This window comes from Montipora capricornis, chromosome 2, assembly GCF_036669925.1.
Source record: "Montipora capricornis isolate CH-2021 chromosome 2, ASM3666992v2, whole genome shotgun sequence".
In the NCBI taxonomy this organism is placed as follows: domain Eukaryota; kingdom Metazoa; phylum Cnidaria; class Anthozoa; order Scleractinia; family Acroporidae; genus Montipora; species Montipora capricornis.
This window is the reverse complement of record NC_090884.1, coordinates 63,558,854-63,584,466: the sequence shown is the minus strand read 5'-3', so window position 1 is coordinate 63,584,466 and position 25,613 is coordinate 63,558,854. Positions and strand designations below refer to the sequence as shown.

At 39.0% G+C, this 25,613-nt stretch overlaps 1 protein-coding gene across 1 annotated transcript in view; it reads left to right on the top strand.

Annotated features, from left to right (window-relative positions):
- Positions 1 to 17,839, top strand: part of LOC138031147 (uncharacterized) — a 317,245-nt gene extending 299,406 nt beyond the window's left edge. Inside the window, exons 2-9 of the mRNA XM_068878858.1 lie at positions 3,334 to 4,415; positions 6,878 to 7,165; positions 9,053 to 9,373; positions 11,581 to 11,892; positions 13,286 to 13,536; positions 14,400 to 14,664; positions 16,011 to 17,445; positions 17,508 to 17,839. Coding sequence (XP_068734959.1) covers positions 3,389 to 4,415; positions 6,878 to 7,165; positions 9,053 to 9,373; positions 11,581 to 11,892; positions 13,286 to 13,536; positions 14,400 to 14,664; positions 16,011 to 16,519 — 2,973 coding nt within the window. The 5' untranslated portion in view covers positions 3,334 to 3,388 and the 3' untranslated portion in view covers positions 16,520 to 17,445; positions 17,508 to 17,839. The remainder of the gene's footprint in view (positions 1 to 3,333; positions 4,416 to 6,877; positions 7,166 to 9,052; positions 9,374 to 11,580; positions 11,893 to 13,285; positions 13,537 to 14,399; positions 14,665 to 16,010; positions 17,446 to 17,507) is intronic.
- Positions 17,840 to 25,613: the final 7,774 nt, after the last annotated feature.

The window sequence follows — 25,613 nt, the reverse complement described above, 5'->3', positions numbered from 1 at the left end:
AGGACTTCAGCATTTGTGATCTTATCATGCCATTTGATGCCCATGATGTCCCTCAATTGCCTCATCATAACAGCGTGCAGTTTCTTAACTTGGGCTCTGTAAATAGTCCAAGTTTCTGCACCATATAGGAGGGTTGACAGTACCACAGCTCTGTAGACTTTGCATTTCACCTGGATGGAGACATGTTTGTTGTTCCATAGTCTTTGCTGGAGTTTGCCGAATGCCGCACTCGCCTTGCCTGTCCGTGTCCGGAGTTCCTTATCTATCTTGGAGGAGCTGGATACAGTGCTACTGAGATAGGTAAAGTCAGTGGTTTTGACCAGAGGCCCTTCGTCAATTGTGATGTCTATTGGCTCAGGTGGAGGGCAGATGAATTTGACGAGTTGATATGCACTCTGTTTTCTTGATGTTGATCTTTAGGCTAAACTGGCTTGCAGCCACGGAGAACCTATCTACTAGTAGTTGCATGTCCGAAGCAGTGTGAGTCACCAGTGCACTATCATCAGCAAACAGCAACTCTTGAACTAAGTGTTTAGTAGTGTGGGATTTAGCTTTGAAGTGTGATATGTTGAAGAGATCAGCACCATGCCTCGTTTGGGCTGTGTTTTGGCTCAACACTATTCTCAATATACTTGGCTGCTATGTTACACGTGGCATTCAAAGATGTTCACAAGGGGATCTACATTCAAGCTTAGCTCTAATGGCTGTAAATAAATGCATTAATAGATGATATTAGATATCATAACACTAAGTTAACCCTCCCCTTATATATGTCACAGTAATACAGTAAGTATACTGTAGTTGTACACAGAACGCAATGTGTCCAGGGCTCAAGTAAAGGAATGGCCATTCGCAAATGTAGCGCCTTTAGCATAAGGCTATTAATAATTTATTGACAGAAGGACAAATCAAATGGGAAAGAACAAATCAGTACTGAATATGAAAAGAGTGTTGCATAGTTTGGTGTCGTTGAAAATGTAAGGAGTAGAGGGTTTGATCTTGGCAAACACTGTGATACACCAGGCGAAATAGAAACTGAAGGTCAATATTACAGTAATGTGGCCACCGTTTTTTAAAAAAAATTACCGGTATGTAATTTTCTGCAAGAGATGAGGTTTGTCAGTCTTGAGTAAATGAATAACCACTGATGTTGCACAGTTTAATGTCAATACTTTATTTAGATGTCCGTGATCTGGATTGTATAATCCGAAATAAATTATGACCAAATGAATAGTAAAAAACAGGAATTGTTAAAATCTAACTTTATGAAGGAACTGAAATGGTTTATTATTAGTGATAAGCACATTGAGTGAGGAAGTTGTGTAAAAGAACTCTTCTGGTAGAATTCAGAAATGTAGAGAGTATTTACAATCCCAAACAATGCAGCTACCCATGACATGGTTTTGCATACTTATGAGTTTCCTATGTTGGTATAATTTATTCGAAAGTCTACCCACACCTTGAAAGAACTGAAACTGACAGTCTCAAAAAATCCAGCAAAAATATGACAACAACTTGCGGCCTTTTTCTTCAATCCACAGTAGTGTTTAAGAACAACAACCACTTCAGGACGGAATACTGTCGCGACCTTTTAATATGTTAAGTTTTGGAACCACACCGATCGTTTGCCTTGTAAATACTTTAAGAATCGCTATAGTGTTTATCTTCTATCGTTTTTGAACAACACTTGCTGGGGAGCAATTCTAGAATACCTGTTCACTGCCAAGTTGCAGACTTTAAGTAGACTGCCACCATGTTCCGCAGTCCTGTAGTGATAATGAGTGACCGCAAGTTGACAGGCTTCATTGCGTACACGACTTAAAGAACAAGCATTATATTCTGTAGAGGTTGTTTTCAATTTGGAAGTTTTTATTCATTCTCATTAGTGTTCACTGCTCTTAGTGGTCAGTGGTGTCAGAACTTTGATCAACTCCATCCCCAAGCTCTTGTTATCTTAATTAGTGACTGTGGACTGCAATGGCAGAACTGTGACAAACCCCGATAAGTAAACAGGTATTCTACAATCTTGCTCTTGCTGGTTTTGGACTGATTCTTTCCATCCCTCAACAGTGATTTGTGTCTGAAAATTTGTTTCCCGAAAAAGTCAGTGGTTCATGCGTGGTGCGTCCCAAATAATTTAGGAGGATTTTCCTCGTCACGAGAAGATAATTTAGTCACTTAACTAGACCTTTTGTGGTAAAACAGACTTGAGACATAGGTGGACAAAAGCTTTTTCCTACTCTTCGAATATCTGCTCCAATGCTCGATTGAAGGCCATGTAACGTGTGACCCTCCATTACAGATTGCAAGTTATTTTCAACAATGTTTAACCCTCCAAATGAAGATTGTGATGTTACGTCTTGACCGGTTTCTGCTCAACGTCATTAGTACCAAGACTTACTTGTGGGCATTTGGTTTGAAAACATCATCATACCTATTTATTCTGTGCATGCCTAGTTCTGGCAAATCAGGATTTTGTCTAGTTTACAAACTATAATATTATGTATGATATTATATTACTTTATGGCGGACTACAATGATACCTCCTTCCAGGGATTTTGTCCAGAGCCTCTGGACAAAATCCCTGTAAGTGCAATTAGCAATAATGATGGTTTGTTTGTTATTCTCAATGTGTCGTGCTGTGGTGATGGTTGTGTTGATGGTTTTTTTTTTCTTCATAGAAATGACTGTACATCATCATCATCATCATCATCATCATCATCAATTCATCATCATTATTGTCACTTTCACTAACCCTAATCCTCACACTTTGTTGAAGTCTCCACCTGAGCACAATTATTATTAATTGGGGGTAATACAGTATTAATTGAAGAGGTCGACTGTAAATCAAATCAGAAATTGAAGCAGTAATTTTAACCTGTTTCACATTGAACATGGTATTGATCATTTAATTGTTTACTGGGGAAACATATTAATATTTTTGTTGTGGATAAACTTTGCCAAGCATTAATAGTATTCATGCATTATGAATGTAGCATATCTACAAGTTAATACTCTTTTTAATACATCCTGCCACACACCTTTAAGTCTATTGATGATCATTGATCTAGAAGTATAATAATAATTTGTTATCCATCTTGTGCCCTTCTTAATACATTGTGCCAGATGGACTATAACAGATGCAAATGTTTACCCATTTACACAAGTTTTCTCCATCTTTTCACTATATGAAATAAATACCAAATGCATTATTCGTCTGGATGATTACAATGATTACATTTCCTTAATATAAGATTCTACCTAAAAAAAGTCTACCAGTAATTCTGCTAGAATCGATTTTTGATTTTCTTTTACCATTTTTGTATCTTTCAGGTAAACATTCTGCTGTATATGTAGCATTGAATTGGAACAGGCTCACATTATTCTCATGGACTCTCAAATGGGAAATAAACATGGAAAGGGGGCTGGAAATGATAGTGGAGCAAAGAAAAAACACAGTGTCAAGTTAAACCCAGCTTTTGACGGTGGCTCTTCAATCCCAGAAGGAGAACATGCCGAAAATGCCCATACACTGGAATCGAAGGAAGGAGAACTGTTGTTTTTTGCAGATAGAGAGACAAGAAACTGTCATAAAAAGGATATAATGCACCATATAACATCCAAAAAGCTTCATTCAGATTTGAAAAATCAAAATGATACAAGTCCTTTATCAAGTAGTCTTGATTATGATGGACACCATAAGAAAGCTGGTCAAAGTGTCACTGATGCTAAAACACCATGTTCACTTTTCTCTACCCAGTCACCTGAAAATGAAACTACAACAAATTCTGGCAATGCTTCAACTGATAAATTCTCAACTACTGATGACTCCATGCTACCAGACCAGCCACATATAGCCAGTCATAATGTCTCTGACTTGACTGTTCTGGGTGATCAAAGTGTAATTCTTGGCAATGGACCAACCCATGATATTGAGTCAGATATAACCAATAATTGCAATGCTCCTGTAAGTACCCTCACAGGAAATCAAACTGACCTTGTTAGCAGTGGATTGTGCAGCCCAATGAATGTCTTGAATTCTGCTGACAAGCTCCCACCCAAAGAAGAGGTATCAAGATCATTTGAAAAAGATGTCACTGATTCCCCTCATTCTGGGGAAAATGGAATCTCTGACATAAACCATGAGGATGACTTCATGTATGACCAAAATGCAGACAGCTCATCAGGCAAAGATAAGTCCAAATTACCCACTACAGGAGATGACGTAAGCTCACAGAACTCTTTTCGTGAAGAACAGACGGAGAACACAAACATCTTGGATACTAATACCTTAAATCAGTCTATTCCACCAACATCTCACTCAAAGATAGAATCCAGTACTCCATCAACGATGCAGTTTGTTCAAGGTCTTACTGAAAGGAGTGTTTTAGAAGAAGAAGTAGGAAAACTCAAAGGTGATCGTCACATTTAGAATTGCAACAGTCCACCTTAAAGTAAAGTAAAGTAACCATATTTAATGTTGATAGCTCGTAACAGTAATTCAACTGACAAACCTAGGTCAGCGGTGTGCTCATTATACTCCCCCCTCTCCATCAGAGATCCATTTTAGAGGTACATGTAGTAAAAGCTACTTAAACAACACTGAAAGGAAAGAAGTCAAATCAAGGATGTGAGATCGGAAGATTGAACTCAGGACATCTTGCACCAAGGCTGCACACTAACGGACTGTGCCATCCTTGCCCCTAAAACAACATTGAGCTCTGTTTTGCTGCTGAGCAAAGTAGCCCTTGTGAAATTGTCCTTTCTTGGTCATATATAGAGCTTTTTTTGGAGAGCTCTAAAGTGCAGGGGATATCTCTGACAGCTTTCTCTGCAAAGCTCTTTGTTTACACAGTAATGCTTTATGTCTCCAGCCTATATGGTTGAGTACAAGTGCTCTGATTATTTAGGAATCTTTGAAACAAGCAAATTAGAGTCATAAAAAAAGGTTGCTGTTATTCATTGTGGTGAAGTACAATAATAATAAAGTATTCTTGTTTGTCTCACGATGTGGTCATTTGTGATGTAGATCGTGACATTTTGACTGCATACTGCTAGACTTCATCAGGCGATGAGGTTGACTGGTTACACGTCACCTTTTAAGCAGGGTGCTCCGCTGTGATTGGTTTTGGTGTGTTGTTCCTTTGGTGGTTTGCTGTTGAGGAGGCGATTCACACAAGACTTCACCCTAACAAAATCAATGGGGATAGTGGAATAGAAATTCCAGAAGCATGGATGCCCACTATCAAGGAGCACAACAACAGGAAAATTGTACGACAGCGGACCGCCGAAGGAACAACACCGAAACAGCGAGGATCGAAATGCACCAATCTCAGCTGCTTAAAAGGTGACTTGTAACGAGTCGACCTCTTCACCTGATGAAGACTAGCAGTATGCAGTCGAAACGTTGTGATCCACATCACAAGTGAACACATTATGAGGCAAACGCTGAAGGAACAACAAACCGAAACAGCGAGGATCAAAATGCAGCAATCACAGCTGCTGAAAACCAACCAATCACAGTGGAGCATCCTGCTTAAAAGGTGACGCGTAACCAGTCGACCTTAGCGCCTGATGAAGACTAGCAGAATGCAGTCAAAACATTGTGATCTACATCACAAGTGACCACATCGTGAGACAAACGAGAATACTTTGTATTATTAAAAAAATATAGTAAAGCAGGCAAATGTTTTGCCAGGGCTCGAACTAATTTCCGGCAAGTCTCTGGACACGATGACCGGCCAAATTCATTTTAGCTCGCTCACATACCGTTTTTGGCCTGTCAAATCATATAAAATAAATAACTCTAAAACAGGGAACCATGAACCAAAACTGGCATTATATATTTCCAAAAACGTTGTTGCTTAGAGCTTATAGCACTTTAAAGCACTCATTGTCAACAACAAAAGTAAATTACAGCAGCAAAATGAAAATAAGCTTATGTTTATTAATAGGTACACTGTCTGCAAGAGTAAAGACTAACCCGCAACATGTTAAATATCGTTATTGTACGCATTAAATTTGTAAATAAGTCAATGCACAGTAAATGCCTGCAAATATAATGATTTCTTGTGTGACTGGAAGTGCGTGAACCCCAATGTCTGTTTTCAATGCCCGAATTGTAAACAACGGTTCTTGTTGCATTTCACCCAGGATTTCAGATGAAAGTTCTGCAAATGACAATACACAGCGACTTGCTACAACTGAAACAACTGAACAGCATGGAAATTTTAATTTATTTCATTTTCAAAACGATCAAATGTGACCAGTCAACATGACCGGCAAGACAAAAGTTTTACCGGTCAACTCCCAAATCAGTTCGGACATTGTCCGTTGACCGGCCGTTATTTCGAGCCCTGTTTTGTGATTTAGTGCAAGCAAAATTCAGAGTACCTTGTGTAAAAACCCTTCATGTGCAGAGCAGAGAACCTACAAACTCTACTTACATTTGTAGGGAGTTTCCTTGCATGGGTACTCACGTCCCGTTCGTTACTCCCTTTTGGCCATCCCTACCGTGTTAAATTTATTTATTTTTTCCCCTCATAATTATGTATGTGTAACTTTTCGTTTGTTTCTATTGTAACTGAGTAGAATGCCAATAAAGCTGTAAAAAAAAAAAAAAAAAAAAAAAAAAAAAAATACATTTGACTTAGAGGTTGAGAATGATTTGAGAATCAAACCCCAAAACATAAGTGAGAGGCGATTGCGTGAACATCACACTAACCCTACCCCTGAAGACAAAAAAATTCAAAGAAAACATTCACCAAGCTTCTATTAGAAATCATGTGCTTTATGGAGTAAGGTTAATCATGAGTTTGAATTGTTTTTGGTCTTTCACTATTGTTTTGATAATGTAGTTTTGTTCCTTTCCTTTCAGTTGATATTCAGTTGGTTTCCAAAGCTGTAACAGAGAATCTTCTTCTCTTGGAGAAACTGTCCAAATACCTTGACCGAGAGAGTCGAGTTATCAAATGTTGGAAGCATTTAGCCTTTGTCTTAAATGTTCCTATCGAAGAAACCAGAAAATTTGACCTTTACACAGAACATAGCCCAACGGAGGACTTGTTTAATTTTCTCACCAATAAACCTGACTTGAAAGTTGTTGACTTGAGGGAGAAGCTCAAGGCTATATATCGAAATGATATTGTGGAAACTTTAAACAAAGGTAAAGTTGTACCATACTGTGTTTTTTTTTCCAGAAATTGTTTTGCATTCTAGAAGAGGTAGACCATGCTTAAAATTTTCTGGCCGTGCAGTACCCCATCTCTTCCTGGAGCCTTTTTTTGTTGGAAAGTTTGCGTGCAAATGGAATTATAATAGATTGTAACTGCTGCAAAGTTGTGCAAAAATGACCTACCTATGGTATCTTCATTGTTTGAAGTAGTTCTAGTCTGTACCCTTTCTTGAGAGGATTTATTTTGTTTTTGAATTACTCAGTTTCATTCTTAACCCAATGACACCTCAAATGCCTTAGGATGCCCCCAGTTGATTAGCCTGCGTAGCAAGTGTTCCTGTTTGACAGAAGAGCTTTCAAATGATTTTCTGCAAACTGGCCATGCGAAAGTTGGGGCAAGAGACTGAGGGAACGCTTGCAAGAAGACCCCCTATTTTTGAATCATGTTTTGAAACTGAGCGAACCGGGTCTTGGTTTTACATTGAAAAGGGTACAAGAAATGTCAATGCGCCATCTCTTTAACTGTTTAGATGTAATGGCCTTTTTTCCAAAAGGATTTGGAAAAAGCTCATTTTTTCAGATGCTTGTCATGTCATGATATGCAGAGTTTGAAATAAAAGAAAACAAAGAACAGGCTTCCCGAGTATCATCGTGATTTCTCCATTTCAAAGCATCATACGTGATCATTCCACAAGTAAGTGGTTGAGGTAAATTCTATGGGAATGACAGCCTCTGATATAACTGAAAATCTGGACTGCTTGGACGATATCCATCAAGGGAAATTCAATATTATTTATGCATCAGCTGAAGGTGCTATGAACAGTTAAGTGTTTCCATAATTCACTAAAAGCAAAACATTCGTTATTTAAGAAAACTTTGGCATAATCCATACGTTTAAGGATTAAACTGTATTCGTCAAATTCTCTGCTTACCTTGCCCGATGTAAACTTGAGTCCTATATCGTGGATTGAGACAAGATGAACACAACAATTACGCAGCTCCCCTGTTAAATCTTCACTTATTGTGAGAAGAAAGCGGCTCCTTTGTACAGTCATGCGATTTTTTAAGCACTTTTACTTGCTATTACATGTACGATTTCCTGACGATTTGACCAAAAACATACTGTGGATTATCAAACTAGCAGGGAGGTTTTCCTGTAATTTCCAGGAGATGTAGTGCGATTCATTTCGTCAACCACTCTGCACCACTCTGGAGCAAGTCGCACTGAAATCTTCGCAAGTTTTAAACTAAAACCTCCTGAATGGTTTCATGGTCAGCTTTGGTGGAGTTTTGCATTTAACGGGTTTACTGCCCATCAAACTGTGTACTTATTACATTCCTAAATTTCATATTTTACGAGCGCACCGATTGCTTACACGTTCTGAAAATTGGCTTTTGTTTTCGATTACTTCTATTTCAACCACTCTGCAAATATCAGCTAAAATTTGTCCGTAATGGCAAATTCTTCATTGATGGCTTGTTGTTTCCTTGAGGGGTGCCTCGGTTTGTTTTGACGGAATTCAACATGTGTTAACATGGTTATCTGTTTTTGGCTAATTTGTTAATAAGACGTCAATCAGCGTGTGTCAAGTCAACCATTAAAACGTGGGCGTTTTTCAAAAACAGAGGGACTTCTTGCAAGCTTTCCCTCAGTCTCTTGCCCAACTTTCGCGCAGACAGTTTGTGGAAAATTGTTTCGAAGCTCTTCTATCCAACAGGAATGTTGCTATGCAGGCTACCAGTTGATGAATAAAATTGTCTGGCAATAGACAGAGTAAAATTTGTCAAGTCTCACTCCCAGGGGTCAATGGATTAAGGGGAGTATAAAATTACTTGCACTAGCTGCAGTGAGATTTATATCATATCATATTTATGCAGCATCAGCTGGTTTCAGAGATGAGGACCCATTGAGTGATTTGGTCAATGGTCAACCAAAACTGATTGCTCTGCTGTCTTCCAAGCTAGACATTGAATCTAGAACAATTGGTAACTGGAAATCTCTGGCAACTCAGTTTGAGATTCCACAAAAAATCACGGAGCAGTTTGGAATGCGTGGATCTGGACCAACAGGAGCGCTGTTTCTCCATGTGCAGACTAATGAGAAACTTCGGTATTTGACAATGGGGCAGTTATTTGAACACTTTCGTGTCATGCAGAGGAATGACCTGGTTGCTCTTTTGAAAAAGCTTGGTTTTGAAGGTTGGTGGAGTAGTGCTGAATACTGCTCATATCATATCCGTCGCCAAAGGGGGATGTTATTGAGTTGAAAACTATTAATTTTATTAATATTTTTAAAAATACAACCACACTTTTCAATTTACGGAACATGTTTCGATGTTTCAAACATCATCTTCAGCCATAGTGAGTGTAACATTAAAATTTTTTTACAAATATTCGTATATATATATATAACCATCAATACAATGATTCTTTGTAGATTAAATGTTTGTTACAAGTAGGTAAAATTCAAACGAACCAACAATATTATAGAGAACACAACTGACATAACGGTAAAAGTTTAAAAGTGTAATGCTAAACTGACATGATCAACTTGTTTGTTGATTTCGGGTTTCAACCACTCAAAGTCTGGTTTTATTTTTAAAAATACTAGTAACACTTGTGCTATCCAGACCATATTAATAATTTTTATGTATGTATAGATGTAGAGCTCTATGTTTAAGCCTACAATTGTAGTTTTCACATGTCTGGAAAATCCCAGACAGTCGAGGATTTCGCAGTTTCCCAACCGTATCAGATTTTGCCAACTAATGAAAACCATAAATCGTAGACATCCCCGATAATCTGGGATGGTCGGGACGAACTGGGAAAATTGAAAGTGTTTCTCTTTTCCTGACGTGTCCCAGATTTTTGCAATCGTTGGCGATCATTCCCCACATACAAAAACTCAAATTCGTACCGTCAGAGACGTCAGTGATGGTTTTTAGCTCATTACCAATCCTCTAAATTGCAAATTTCAATTTTTGGCACTCTTTCCATTTCCCGCCAAAGTCACTATCGGGAGAATCCTGGACAAGCGTTCGGCAATTTTCCAATATGTTGGCAAAATTTGGGATGGTCAGAAAACTGCAAAATCCCCAATCGTCCTGGATTTTCCTGACATATGAAAACTAGGCTTTACAACTGTATGTGTATTTGTGTGTACCGTAAACACCCACAGATAAGCCGCACCTTTAACTAATCGTTGCAAGAAATCTATGAATGTTCCAGTCATGTTCTTGTAATGCAAAAATCTGTGGAAAAACTGTGTTTAATGAAGAAATTCCTGTCATCAAATACCAGAAATAGATCAATCATATGTCAAAGTTAATGTTAAAGTGCTAAAATTGTGGGTAAGACTTGAAGTATTTTCTGTTGTAATGTTAATAGTGAGTTTACATTCAATGAACAGGGGATGAAGAAGACTTCTAAAGACGCTACTTTGGATTTCTTTTGATTTCTTTCAAAAAACCTTTTTCCAAAATTTGAGCTGCTAAATTCAGTGTGCGACGTATCTGCGGGTGTTTATGGTATATGTTGCAGGGCAAATTTAACATTCAGGTTACTTTGTTTCAACCTCCATTCGTTTTAACCAAGATTGAATTGTCTTCAACCTACAATCAGTGGCAAAAGTCTTGGGACACTCACCATTTCAAGTTGGTTTTCTTACTGAGTTTGAAAAATTGCCCCCTCCCCCCCAGAACAATGTTGCCAGTAGTAAACATGCATTTCCTTGTCTATTTCAACATTGATTGGGGAGAGGGTGGGACTTGTATTTTGAAGCTTTCAGTGGGTGGAATTTTGACAGTTATGCTTAGTTTCTGACGTCTGAGAGGTTTTCAGGCCCATTCTGACACTGGCGTTCCAACTACTTTTGCCACTGATAGTAGGTTATAGACTGATTGCGTAAATGACAGCCAAAAAAATACTCTTTTGTTTATGTGCTAATTAGACTCGCTAGCATCGTTCACATGGACAAAATACAAACGAAATGTTGCTTGAGAGTGAGGCTAGTGAGTCTAATTAGCACATAAAGAATTAAATACATTTTTGGCTGCCATGTTTGCATTCAGTCTATTATGAATTGTCTAAAAAAGGGTTTTCCCTTATTTGGGATGCAGTAAAAGGGGGCCTCATAGCCATTCACAGGCTAGGTCACTGAGCAAACAACTGTAAAATGGGCTGTTGACCTGAAATCAAATTTAACCAGCAACATAGTCAAGCATTAAATATTGGAGTATCAATCGTACCTGACTTTGAAACACCAAATCTTTCATCTTTTACACAGAAATCAGCCAGATTAGAGGCTACGGTTTTGTTGCATCTTCCAAAACAAAGCCTCTTAATTAATAATTTATTAAATGGTTGTTTACTGACTGTACTCTTGGCAATGATTTTGTAACTTGCAGAAAAGGATAGCCGCTTTGTGAGGGATAAAGTTGTGGATGGTTCTGAAATTTTAGCAGACATTGGTGAACGTCTAAATAAAGAAATCCGAGCAGTTAAGAACTGGCGCCATTTAGCTTTCAGGCTGGAAATTCCACCTGACGTTTATGGAGCATTTGACACTTCTAAAGCCACAGCAAAGAGTCCCACCAAGATGATGTTTGAATGGCTGGCTCGATGGAAACCTGACCTTAGTACTGATGATTTGGTCATGGGACTGAAGAAAATTGATCGCTTTGATGTGGTAGATATTGTAACCAAGGAGACTAGTATTGGTAAGTTCATGGTCAGGAACGTTACAAGTTCAAATTAAGGAGTGAAGTGATATATGAAATGAATCATATACTGAACTGCTCTCAAGACATGAATTGCAGTTCCAAAGATGACATAGATTTTCTCATGATTTTTTTGTATCATCGGTAGCTTATCTATGTATTTGCTCTATTCTTTCTCGATTCTTAACATTGGCATCTTCTTAGTGTATAGGTTGCGTTTGATAATTCAATTAGTACTAGTACTATTCAAATTGTTAAGGCGATTGTTCATCGGTTGTTCATACGCTTAGTACGTAATCACGTTAGTACATGTATGCAGAATCTTCGGTTAATCTTTGGTTCATGCTATCAAATGGCAATTACCAGTAATACACACCATTGGTAAGAGTAGTTTACTGGGCATGTGGTTAGTTCTTTTAATAATTATTACCAATGACTAAGAGTAAAAGGTACACAAAAGGCTCCTAAAACATTTACGACTGTTTCTAATATCTTCATGGTTTGTCATTAGAGTTGGCTTGCTTATAATATTATAAAAATATATATATTTCCAAAAATGTTTATTTACGACATCACACACGCCATGTACGCATCATGTATGCGTTATCAACTCAAATCTTGGACCAAATGTCTTGACCCTATCTCCTCACAGTTAAGACAATACAAGAACAAATGCAAGCAATGGTCCATTTCCGAGTTGCTACATGTCTCAGTTTCGAAGTGAGTCTTGGTGCTTGAAACTACTGTAAGGGAAATGAGTTTGATTTGCATAAGAATACGCAACTCATTTCCATTTGAATGGTTGTGCACCAGGACTCGCTTTGAAACTGAGGCTTGCAGCAACTCGGAAATGGGCTATTATGAACATGCCCCAAGTAAAAGAAATGAATAGGCAAATGCATAAAAATCTTTATTTGCAAAGCAAATAAATTCCTTTTTGGTCAGTTCACAAAACAAAAGACTGGGCAATTTGCAAATCCAAACATAAGCTAACTTTTTCCAGTAAGTCGCATGGCAAGGGATGCATTAAAGCAAGCAAGGGAGTATTCCATTGAAATTACCGGTTGAAAGTGCTATCTTATTGTAAACTCTTTTGTAATGCTAAATAGTTCTGATTAGTTAATGACTTTGATCAACATTGAAACGCAAAACACATTGATCAGTCATGTAGTTGCGTTAAAAGGCAAGACCATTTTTGAATGCAAACTAGTATACAAGCCATTTAGAAGCAGTTACTGTAGATAGTTAGCTCATCTTTGAAATGTACTGTATGTCAATAGAGAGCTCACTTTTGATCGTTTTTACATAGTAAATCTACATAATTTTTTGTAAAAAATGGTTAATAAGGAGAAGTGCTCAATGAAAGAATTGTGTTTTTATCAAATTATTACAGCAAAGCAAGCATTCTCCAAGTTGCAAGCAATGCGTCATGATGCAGATAATTGTACCAAGAAAGCAGATTTGTCACATGGATTGCAAATGAACGCCTCTAAGAAGGGTCTTTACATTGTTGACAATGAAGGAAAAGGGAATTGTATGTTTCATGCACTGTGTGATCAGTTGAAATTCAAGAAGGAAATTGTAATCACTGACCAAGAGCTACGAAAAAAGTTAGTCGAATTCCTCCGTCAACATCCTTCATTGGTAGGTGTGAACTAAAAAGATTTTTGGGGGGTTATGTTCATTTCCTGGTGGTTTGGGAAACAGATATGTAGGTGCCAGGTTCAAACTTCTCACTGACCACTAGCTGCATTTGTCTTCAGTCATCCCAAATTCAGCTCTACCTTGCAGCTCTACCACCACTGACTGGTTGGCTCAGTTAGATGAGAATTGGACAACTATGTGGGAGGTCACAGGTTTGAACCCTGGCGGGACCAACTCTCAGGGTCTTAAAATAAATCAGGAGAAAGTGCTGTTTTTGTAATAGCACCAGTTACCTGCAATAATAATGATTGTACCTCTTCATAGTTAACTTAACTTTGATTGAAACTTCTTGCTATTTTGAATTAAAGTTAAAATAACCACGTTGTTGTTGCCATTGTTTTGTTTATTCCGACACCCGCTGTTGCTTGCACACTGCAAACAAATATATCTATTAAGTAACAAAATAACAGAAATTAAAATAGTTACTGACATTAGTGTTGGACAACCGAATAGAATGTTAAAATCTGAATTTTTTTAGGGTCTCTTTAGCTGATGGCTCTTCAATGTGGAATTTGATAGCTCATTTTGCTTCTCTAATATTATTGATACAATTTTAAAATTCAGATTTTTGAAAGTAAAATTTAGTACATTATTTGTCATCATTGTGAGAAAACGAAACAAACTCAGTGGTTATAGGAATGGAAATAATAGTAATAATAATCCGAGAATCGATCCCAGGCCACATTGGTGGAAGGTGTGTGCCACCATTGCACCAGCCCTGCTCATGTTAACAATGTAATACCAGGTATTAAGTAGCAAAACAGTGTAGACAATCAAACTCTTTCTTTTTCCTACTCTTGCAGTCAGATGGCACTGAGCTAGCTGGCTTCATTACTAATCTACCGTGGACAAATTATCTACAAAAGATGGCAGAGGATGGTACCTGGGGAGACCATCTTATTCTCCTGGCAGCAGCAAATTGTTATGAGTGTGATATTCTGGTGGTCAGCAGTATTCCAAGCCATGATTGCCCCATTACACCAGTTCCACCTATCAGCAGTGCTGTGTTACTCATACTGGGACACATTGTTGACAAACACTATGTTAGTCTCAGACCCTTACGTGGAGGTAATCATTAGTGTCATTAACAAAACTTTAATTAGAAAGGCTGCTTATTCACCTTATTCTACAATAATTGCTGCCAGTTAAGTACTTTTTTATGTGTATTCCGATTAGCACTTGCTACCCCTTGGAAGGTAAAGATTGTTTTGAAACAAGGGCTAGTGCTACTATGACCGAAAAATCACTTTCTTTTTTTCTTCAGATTTTGAAGGTGTGATTGCTTAACACTTGACTGGCAAAATGATTTTATCCAAAGGCTGTTTACTTTTAAAGAACACTTTTATTATGGATCATGTTTGTTGTGTTTGTATCATATGTGAATAATTTTATCCTAATAAATTACTCAGAATAGACCATATTCGTATTCTCAGTATTGGACTGGTACTAGCTTGCAATGGAGTCTAAAGGTGGGCAGAGACGAGGGGTCATGTTGCAGCAACATGTTGCAGTGACAAAAAGGTTTGTAGAACGCACTGAGGTGAAATGCATTAGGGTCGTGTAACGGGACATAAAGCAGAGACAAAATCACAACATTTGCACACACATGAAAATGTTGCAGGTACATGTTTCAGGGATATGTTGTAGCGACATTTCCCCGCGACGTGTCCCATGAAGTTCAACCCCCGCAACATTTTCATGTGTGTGCAAATGATGTGATTTTGTCCCTGCTACACGTCCCTGCTACATGTCGCCGCAGTGTGATCTACACAAGTTTTTTGTCGCTGCAACATGTCCCTCCAACATGACTGCTCGTGTTTGCCCACCTTAATGCTGGGGAATCTTTTCAAATTCAAGTCCTTTTTGATATATTCCCCTGCATCAGCCTCCATTGCAAGCTAGTTCCAGTGCAATACTGAGAATACAAATATGGTCTTTTTTAACGAACTCGCATTGTAAAGTAGTTCGTAATTCAGTCAATCCTTGGCTGCGATGATGTTACGAAATATTTTACCCGAAAAAAAGTTACGTTGTATTTTTATCTATCTCTAATTTACAGTGTAACAATGTGAGGAGATTTAAGGGGCAGTAGTTTCAGAATAAGGTCTGTCTAGAATTAGATAGAGGAAATTCTTTCTCCCAAAAAGATGGGTAGATGGCTGACATCGTGAAGAACTGTATCGCAGACTAGCGTAATCGTGAAAAGAACAGCTACCCACCACTGACTGGTATCCAACGTTTGGCCCACTCACTGATAACCAGCAATTCTGACCGTCATTAGTTCTAGCTTTGAACGTTATTGACAACTTTCTTTAAAAGCATTATTTCAGACTCTCATAAACATAGGTAATGTGGTGTATTCTTTGATGCAAACCTGATAACCTAGACAGCCTTCTATTTGTTTCGATTCGTAGATGTTTCAAGCAGACGTTTTCAAGGGACAGATTCTCAAAGCGCTTGCCATGAAGGTCCTCCCATAATTTCCCTGCCCTTGTACTCTCAACAAGCAAAAGCTGAAGCACTGGTGGAACAAGGGTGTCGCCGTCAATCACCTTGCAACCCTTTACAAATTGGCGATCAGCGGGCTAAAGGGCACCATCAACCACAGGACGAGATCCAAATAAAATCCACTTCTAATAGGAAAGCAGTGTTAGTGAGAGACCTGCCCTTGGCTGTTTACAGCAAAATCTGTGTAAAACTTAACATAATACGAGACTTTTTTGATGATTTTCGTATGGTAGCAGAAAAGCTTGGCTTCGATAAAGATACCACACAGTTTATTGGGCAAGGTAGAAACCCAACCGACCAAATTTTCACCCAGTGTCGCAAAAAGGTAACAGTGGGCATGCTCATCGAAATTCTCCATGACATTCCGCGTATGGATGTGGCAGAAGTACTGGAAGACTGGGTTGCAAAACCTTAGACATTCAATATGGTTTACAAGCTGGAACAGCTATAATTTTTTTATCGTTGCAAACGACTAACTCCAAGCACTATTTTTTTATACGTTGGAGTTAAAAAGAGTCTGAGAATTTATATATAAGGTGAACGAGCATTTGTGATAATCCGATCTTTATGTGTACCCAAAGTGGAAATCTTGAAGAACAAGTAGACAGCTGCCGTAAAGTGACAGAGCTTGAGAACAAAAAGCTGGTCGTTATCATGCGTTCCTGTTGGTGTCTGTCCAGTGTTCCGGTGTGTTTGGGCTAAATATGGATTGCACATGAACATGCTGTCTCGCAGTTCTTCACTATTCAGAAAGGTTGCATTGATATGCTCTTGAATGGCGCCTGGTCAAAAATTGAGAAATCCGATCGCTTCACATGGGCACACTTCTAGCTGAAGAACTGCTAACGAATGTATGCAGGCCGCAGGCAACTGAGTGACATGAAGTAATGTGATTCAGATGCATTTTTCTGAACGCCGCGTATTTGCTGCAGGTCTGTGGTGGTGGTTTTTATTTCAGTTGGTGTTGTTTCAGGCCCGGACTTGAGTAACTTCTTCGATGTCGAGTATATCGTCTCATTTTAAGCGGCTTCAGGGTTATTTTTCTAGCAGAGATTAAGAGTCGCTAATTTCTGAGCTAGCAAATGGTTGGAGATCAAGAGTCATATCAAAACCTGATGAGAGTGGTCCTGAGAAGGATTGTTGCTGGTGACATAGTCAAGTCACTTGACTCTGAAGATGACTTCAGCTCTGGTCGTCGGAATGTCAATGTCACCAACAAGAGTCTTTCTCAGGACTACTTTCACTCGAACGATCGCACATCATCAAGTTTGAATTTCTGATTTGCCGGCTAGCTTAAAATGTATTTCCGGCTGTCCTTTCACTTACCGGAAGCCCTTTTTCGTTTAATGTAGCCTGCAGTGCAGGCGTCTTATCGAGCCTTCATGTTGCATGGATGTTGGGAGGGAATGGGACGAGAGAGCCTCACCTCTCCCGCTTTTACTCCTCTCCCCAAACTTCCTCTGCTTCAGAAATTCAAGATGGTGGCCACTAAAATACGCCTCCACTGCAGGCTGCGTTCAATGAGGCCAGTCGTCGTGCCTTTCTCATTGGTTAAGAGAACTGAGGGAAGTCCTTGCCTCCTCTTAAGTTACTGTATCGAAGACAATGTCAATGTTATTTGCTGTGACAGTAATTGAACACGTTCACAGTTGTGGTAGAATTAAGAGAGTGAGGGTTCGTCAATTCCTCAAAGACGCTCTCGTTTCTTTGTGGGTGTAAATATAAATAGTAATCCAGATCTTCCTGAGCCGTCACTCGTGTGTCGTTAGGGTATTGGTAGTTGCAAGACATATCGATTCCAGGTCGACACACTCATCATTCACCCTCTTATCAGTTTTCATATGATAAGTCTTATCTCAAGTAATTTTAATTAAAATTGTAATGTTTTTTAGGGATGGAAATGAGTGGTAACGGTTTTGGTTTTTAAATTGTCGAAAGGCATGTCCAAAAGAAAAAAGTTCTTCAGTAGAACCTGAGTTGAATATTTTACAGCAAGTACTACACCAGGGGTACATTTCTCGAGTGTTCCGCAACTTTTCGGGCCTTTTTTCGGTTCCACAATTCTCTCTGTATCTTGAGAGCGGAGACTCAAAATTCATATAATAATTTTGCTTTTTGTTTTTTCTTTCATCATGTTAAAGACCACCTTATCAAAACAAGCGGAAGGCATTTTCAGAAATGGCCTTTCGGGACCGAGAGGTTATCAGGACTTTCGAGAAAGGGCTTCTAGGGGTACATTTCGTGATCAAAAAGTGTCGCAGTACGTTGAACACTTGCCGTTAACTGTTCGTTTCATTGTCTGCGTCTTTGAGATTGTTCAAAGGAAATCCTTTCGTTGTTTTTGTTTTTGTTTTTTTTCCTGCTATCAATTGGCAACCAGTCAAATGCGGGTTCGTAACAGGTAACAATGTTTACTTTTAGAATTCGTCTACAAGCTCATCGAACCACTTAAAATGGATTTAGTGCAAAAACGTAACCACTCGTAATCCCTGAATAGTTGAAAAGAAAACGTAGTCAAAATTGTACAGTAATATTTGGGACGTATATAAATCGTGGACTATCAGTCCAAGGACCATCCCAATTTTTAAAGATTAATAGACCAAAGAGCGTTGCTCAATTTTAGGAACCTTAAATAAAGGGAAGTAACTGCTGGTGAGGGTGTAACTGTGAAAGCCGGGGTTGCGCGGAAAGGAGAACCGAGGAAATGAGTGGCAAGTTTAGGAACTTGTGCATAGAGTCTTCTGTGCGTATTTTGTTAGGTTTGAGGGGGTTGGGGTAATGTGTAGCTTTCTCTGGTGCCCACAGGAGAACATTTAATTAACCTGCAATGGCGTCGAAAGTCATTGTAACGCGCATGGCGTTTTAGCGCATCTTTAAACAAATTATACCCTTATGGAGCTCACGAATGGAACGTCAATTGGATAAACAAGACAGGCGGTGAAAAATAAATATCTAGAATCTTAAAAGCGACGAGTAATGGACTTCGACAACAATCTATCGCCCGTCGAGCCGTAATCAAAGTGAGCTGTATTCTAATATTTTACCTAGTGTGCTGTTATTTAGAAGGAATCGAACACCTTAAGTGGATCTGTGATCTCTGTTGTCTGGCTATTTGTATTAATTTGTACTCAACTCTGCACAGTCTTCGGGTAAAAAAATATTTGGAAATGTGACAGCCAAGAATTATTTGAAAGAAAGCTTGTCGTCTACTTTGTGCTTCATTATTCAAGGAAAAGGTTCTTCATGGAAAGGGTTTGATCCTGAAATTTATTTTGTTGCAATTGCGTATGGTAATTTGACACGATTGAGTTTCTTGTCTTCTCGCACGTAATGCAATAGGAAGGGGTTTTTTCCTATAAAAGCAAATATGTTGTTTGTTTCAAAAAAATTTTCGCTTTAAAAGGTTGAATTCATCATGTTGTGTAATATGCGAGCTTAACTGGATAGTTTTTATGGCAATAGTAAAGCATTTTCGTGTAAAAATGAGGTTAGCGTCAGAGGCGAATTATCCTCGGGGAAAACATCAGACACGTGGCGGCAAAACGAATTTCCAGCTAACAAGACTTAAAATTTCGTGGCCGACCGTCACTGTTTATGTTGCACCACACATCAAACAAGAACGTTTGGTACAGACAAAACCGAATAGGATTAATCTCATCTTTCAGCGTGTACTGCTCTGAACAAAACGTTTTGTACAAGTAAACCAGAAGCGTGTGACTCATACGCCATAAGAGCATGAACACAAGCTTCGCATCGATAATCTCGAGCCGGAGCGAAAATAATTATCATAATTAAGAAAGGAAGAAAAAACGCGGGAAAAGACACGACAGCGTCTTTCTGTTGTGTTAACTTAAGGTAATTCTCTTGAAATTGTTCTACTATCAAACTTTTTTGGAAACTTGGCATAATTAACAATCATGATATGAACATTAAAAAAAGGCAATAAAAAAATGGGATCACCGTGCTTGTTTACGCGTCAGCAGGCTCTTAAAATGGGGTCTTTTTAATGATTTCGCGTTAAAAATTCGAATTACCCTCATACATAATTAAGTCTTTGTTTCTTCAAAGACAAAATATTATTTTGAAAATAAAGCTTCTTTTATCTACATAAGCAATATTGCTTCATTTACGCCGTCTTTGATTCCCTGGTTGTGGGAATAGTGTACTTTTTAGGACAGTTCCGTGGTTAGCTTGAAGTCCTCGCCTTGGGTAAAATACATCCAGTACGGAACTGTTTTCCAAAAAAAATTCACGTCCTACTACCCAACTTTTTTTCTTCTTCAAATATGTTCTTTATTAGACTCTTCTTAGCAAATACCTGAAAAAAAAATGGGGGGTCACCGTGCTCGTTTCAGAGAAAGGAGCATTTATTTCGCTATCGGTTTAGCGAAATCTCTTAAGTTTTGTATGCGCACGTGCTCATGTGCGCGCGCTAATGACAAGAAAATCGTGCTCAGTAGGGATGCGCAGTGCAATACTAAGGAATTGCCTTAATTGAATATACCATGTGGCTTCGTGAGTTTGTGTTCACCGTCTGCCGTAAACTTGATTTCCCAAAATTACCTCCAGAACCCATTTTTTGCGTAGAATAAGCGTTTAGAATGATGTTCTTGTCTTCTGTGGTGATACTTGACGATTCGGGAACATTTTGTGAAAAAATATTTATAACGGGTCACATGCGCAACTTGCATAACATCCACTTGGCCTTTTGACATCCAATTGAAAAAAACTCGTAAAATATTCGCGGACTGGTCGATTTCTCCGAAATTTGAAAGGATGATTGCTAACGAATGGAGAAAGATTTTTCACAATAACTAAAAATTCCTGTGTTAAGTAAGCATGAGAATTCGACGAAGAGGTAAGTGCGACTAAATTTGTTGCGTGCGTTGCAATTTTTTTGTTTTGATTGTTGTGCAAATTTTGACAGAGAATATTAAATTATGAAAAAATGTCTACGGATAGATTGTTAAAAAATCTTTATTTTTAGCTTTTATTTGAACATAAAAGATGCAACGCTTGACGAGAAATAATATTTTTGTTAATATTCAAGGAAAGAAGAAAAATTTCGCGAGAATCGGGACGCGGTGAAAATAAATTAACAAATTTGCATACGTGCGTTGATCAAGATACGCGAGGAGACAGAGACATCTTCAGTCCTTTTTAGTGGCTGCAATAAACGTTTGCTTAGTGCAACTGCAAGACATGTATGACATGCTGGAAAACGGTAGTCAGAGCAATTTGTAGTTAGTTTTTTGCAGACTATTTATTTAAAGAAGAAAAGAGTGAATTTTGCTCAAGAGAGTGTTTTGTTATCTTTAAACTGAATTCTTTACCAAAGCTTAAAAAACTAAAAGACCTCGAAATGGGACAGGCATTACAATACAATACAATACATTAATTGACCGCTCCCCATAGGGGCTTTTCAGGGCCAATGAAACACAACGAAACGACAGAACAGAACAACAACAACTGTTAAAAATTCCAACTGGCTGGAGGCAAAGCAGTTGGCTATTTACAAGTGCAGCTGGGAAGTTGAACCAGTGAATACCAGGATCAAATTCAACGAGTGGTCAGAGCGGGTCTTGAACCCGGGATCTCCAGATCTCGCCCTAACCACTGGGCCACACTGGCTCTTTAAACGTGTGAACTTGTCAGCCAAAGGGCATCTGCTGGTTCGACATGTGGGTGATCCCTCAAATGGTCTTAACGAGACCCCACTTGAAAAAATTAACTGGAACGCTGCAGTTCAATTCCACCCAATTCAGTGCCTTCTGTTTTTGTATAACACGTACGACAGGTAACCCAGAGCACGCTTTACGGAGCGTCTAGTTAGACTTCGATTACATTCATACAGTTCGCAAAACCATTGAATTACAGAACAGGCTGATTTGGTTATACCGGTATATAGCATTGGTCGACCAAGCGAAGGCCTTCCCGTCTTGCTTGTGTCTGTGTTTAAGTCATTATTTCGTGTTTGCCGAGAAAAATGAACAAATTTTTTATCGAGGGTTATCGTACGTTAAATTCTTTTTCAACGTGACTCTCGTTAAAGCGCTGATGGCAAGGACAGCGACCGGATCCTCTGAGATTTCGTTGTCTCCCCGTGTAATTCACTACTTGCACAAAAACCCAAAAATCTGCATAGGCATTGTTTTCGACTCTTGGGACATTTTCATGTCCCAGGAGAAATTGCAAACAATGGATATGCAAAAGTCTTGGGGGTAATAGAGGTGTATTATGGGATTTGGCAAGTAGTGAATGGCGAAAAACTGTCTTTTCCGTGGTCTATAGACCTTATTCATAAATGGAGGTCAATTTATGACTCTTATGTCCAAGTGCAAATTAGCCTACTAAGCCTCGATACCATACAGTGAATTGAAAAGAATTCTTGCTCTAAAATGAGGCTTGGTAGGCTAATTTGCACTTGGACAAAAGAATTATAAATGTGACCGCTATTTATGAATAAGATCTATTCAAAAGAGAACTTTCATATCCAAGCAGCGCCTGCTCAACTGGGCTCGGTTGTTCGAAAGCTGATTAACCTAATCCAGGATTAGCTTAAACTTTTGTTTCAAGTTTTCAACTTTTTGTTGAACGTTTCTTTGCTTATTTTTGTTTTACAAGATTGACTTCTTCTAATGTAAAGTTTTGCCGAATATCAGCGTTGAACAGCATTTGAGAGTAGAGAAATAAACTCCTTGGTTAATTTTTAATCTGGGATTAGCGTTAATCGGCTTTTGAACAACCGGGCCCTGCCGATCCAGTGCCTCGCGACGCCCCTCGTCCCTTTATCAGCAAACATCTGATTACTTGATTCATGCTGACTGGCATCAAAGGTTGCCTTATTAACTGCGACAAACAAGTTCATCCTTACACTGTGTTGTGTATTGAATGAAACAAAATTCATATGAAGGTGCCCCAAATGTTTTAAATTTCTTGGCAAGAAAATGTCGTTGTCGATTTTTGGTAAAGTTAAACGTGCTAAAAAGCGCATAAATTTGAATCATTAACGGCTAAAAAATCTGACGAGAGATCCAGGATTCAGCAAATTTTGTGGAGTTATTCAAGTTCATAACCAGATCCGTTTCAAGTTAGCCATCTAACGCACTCATACAGGGTGAACGGTCCTCACTTAACGTCCAATGTAATTTTCCGCATGGTTTCAGGGCATCGCGTCAAAACGGAGAATGAAGTACCGAACACTAATCGCAAAAAAAAATCATCTTCAAAAACGCACTAAACTGTTCGCCCAGACGCATAATGCGTCCTTTTGCCCGTCTTTATACTAGACGAATTTAACAGACGCACAAAAATGTTTGCCAAAGTTGAGGGGCCCCAATAGGGTTTTCGGGGTCCGGGATTTGGCCTTTTCAGATCCCGGGATTCGGGATTTTAAAGAAATTCGGGATTGCATTTATGGACGGGACGCGGGATTTAACGTTATTACGAAGCGGAATCCGGGGAATCGTCACGTTGAAGCTCTTAGATCCGGAGTTTCTGACGGCGAGAAATTTAAAATAAACTCAACTTTCGCCTTCGGCAACGACGGAAACGATCGGAAATTTAAGCTGAGCATTTTCCACCACGCTGACGGCGTGCCTTTTGTGATCTCTATGGCGTGCTCTTTGTCTTGAACTTTGGCTGTAATAAGATCAGTTACAAAACGGCCTCATGACCTTTGTTACTTGGAACCACATCACATTTTTTTACAAAAAGGGTCTCGTTTATGCTGTAGCGCATAGGTCAAAATGGTTTTTGAAAATGTCGGACAGCACAGACATCGCTGTTCGCGACGTACATGATATTATTGGTTGTGCGGCTCATTTTTATGAGAAGGGAAAGAGCAGAAATAAGAAAAAAGTACAAATGAAAGAAGAAAAGACAAAAGAAGTACAAACAGAGAGGAGATAATGCAAACAAACACTACCCCACAATTAAAATTAGGGCTGAAATTTCGGATACAAAAACAACATTTCTGGATATACAAACACTGGTATTTACAAAGGCGAAAGATTCAAGAGTAATTCAGTCCTTGATATGTGCACGCACTTGAAAGCTACTCAAACATTTCAACACAGGCACTTCTCCTCGTGCCACCACCAAGAGTCAAAAAAGGCTTCGTCAAAGGCGAAGCTCTGGGACTTCTCAGAACAAACTCTTCTAAAAAAATATTCGAAGAGCTCATCCAAAATTTTAAATCACGCCTACGTAAAAGAATTTATCCCAAGAATCTTCTTCAAAGGATCCTCTCAGAAGCTCTATTTAAAAACAGGAAATTGGCACTCCTTCAAAAACCACATGAGAGCAAACGAATCTTGCTTTTCGTTACGCAGTACCACCCAGCAGCGACGAACTTTTAATAGAGCGCCAACCACTGCTCAAAGTTACCCTCATATATTACAAAAAGAGGGCAGTCAATCGGCTATATACTTGTGAGAGCCAAATTACAAAACTGAAAGGCTAAAATACGCGCTAGCGAGTCGTGTAGGCCTGTCACTCCGGTACACTGCTAAACTTACATGCGAATTTAACAAAGTGGAAAATAAGATCAGATTCAATTACTACTATATAATAATAGACAATCACGCATCATTTCGGTTTAACGTAGACTTCTTCAGGGAGTTTTACAATAATGTATTAAACGCCTGTATTTAAGCCATATCTGATGGGAAAAATGAGGGCCACCTCTACGCGTTAGCTAGACGAAACGCGTCGGAGAAAAAAACTAACGAGGTGTATTCTGAATCAACTGTTGGTGTAATTGACGAGCAATTTGGACATCATGCTGTGACGTCATGCCCGGGATCGGGATTGGCCGATAAAAGCTTTCGGGATGAAGGGAAAATTTTGGTCGGGATGGCGGGATTGAAGAACCCTATTGGGGACCCTCCAACTTCGTTCCAGACGAATTACGCGTCTCTAGTGTAACTAACGGCCGATTGATCAAATGATATTTTCATTGCCAGCAGATTTAACTTCTTTCTCCGTATTTTAAAAAGTATTTTGGTCATCTCTGTCATTACTCAACATAGTGCTCTTAGTTTTAAGAGGTTAATTTTCGGATCCCAAGTTTTGGATTTCTGATTCCGGATTCCAAGTTCCGAATTCCGCTTTCCCCAAATTCTGCTGACATCATTTTGAGGACTCATAAAAACAGTTAGAAATCGGGCCTAACAATTGGTGAGTCGATGTAAGGTCTTATCGTAAAAAAAAATTGGAGACAATTTACGGTACTTATTTTATGACGTAGGGTAAAAAAATCTGTGCCATAGCCTGTGTGGCAGGCGTCCGAAGGGGAAGGAAAGGGGAAAAAACGAGCGTGCGGAGCGCGGGAGGGGACGCTCGTTGCCTCCTCCTTCCCTCCCTATACTCTCGCGCTCCTTTTGACCCTTTCCCTCCCCTTCTACGGCCTGCCACGCAGGCTAACATTAGGACGGAAAGATTGTTGCTCTTCAATCCTGGGGACGAGCACCGCCTCTTTGGTTAGGACTGGGCACTTCCCACAATGC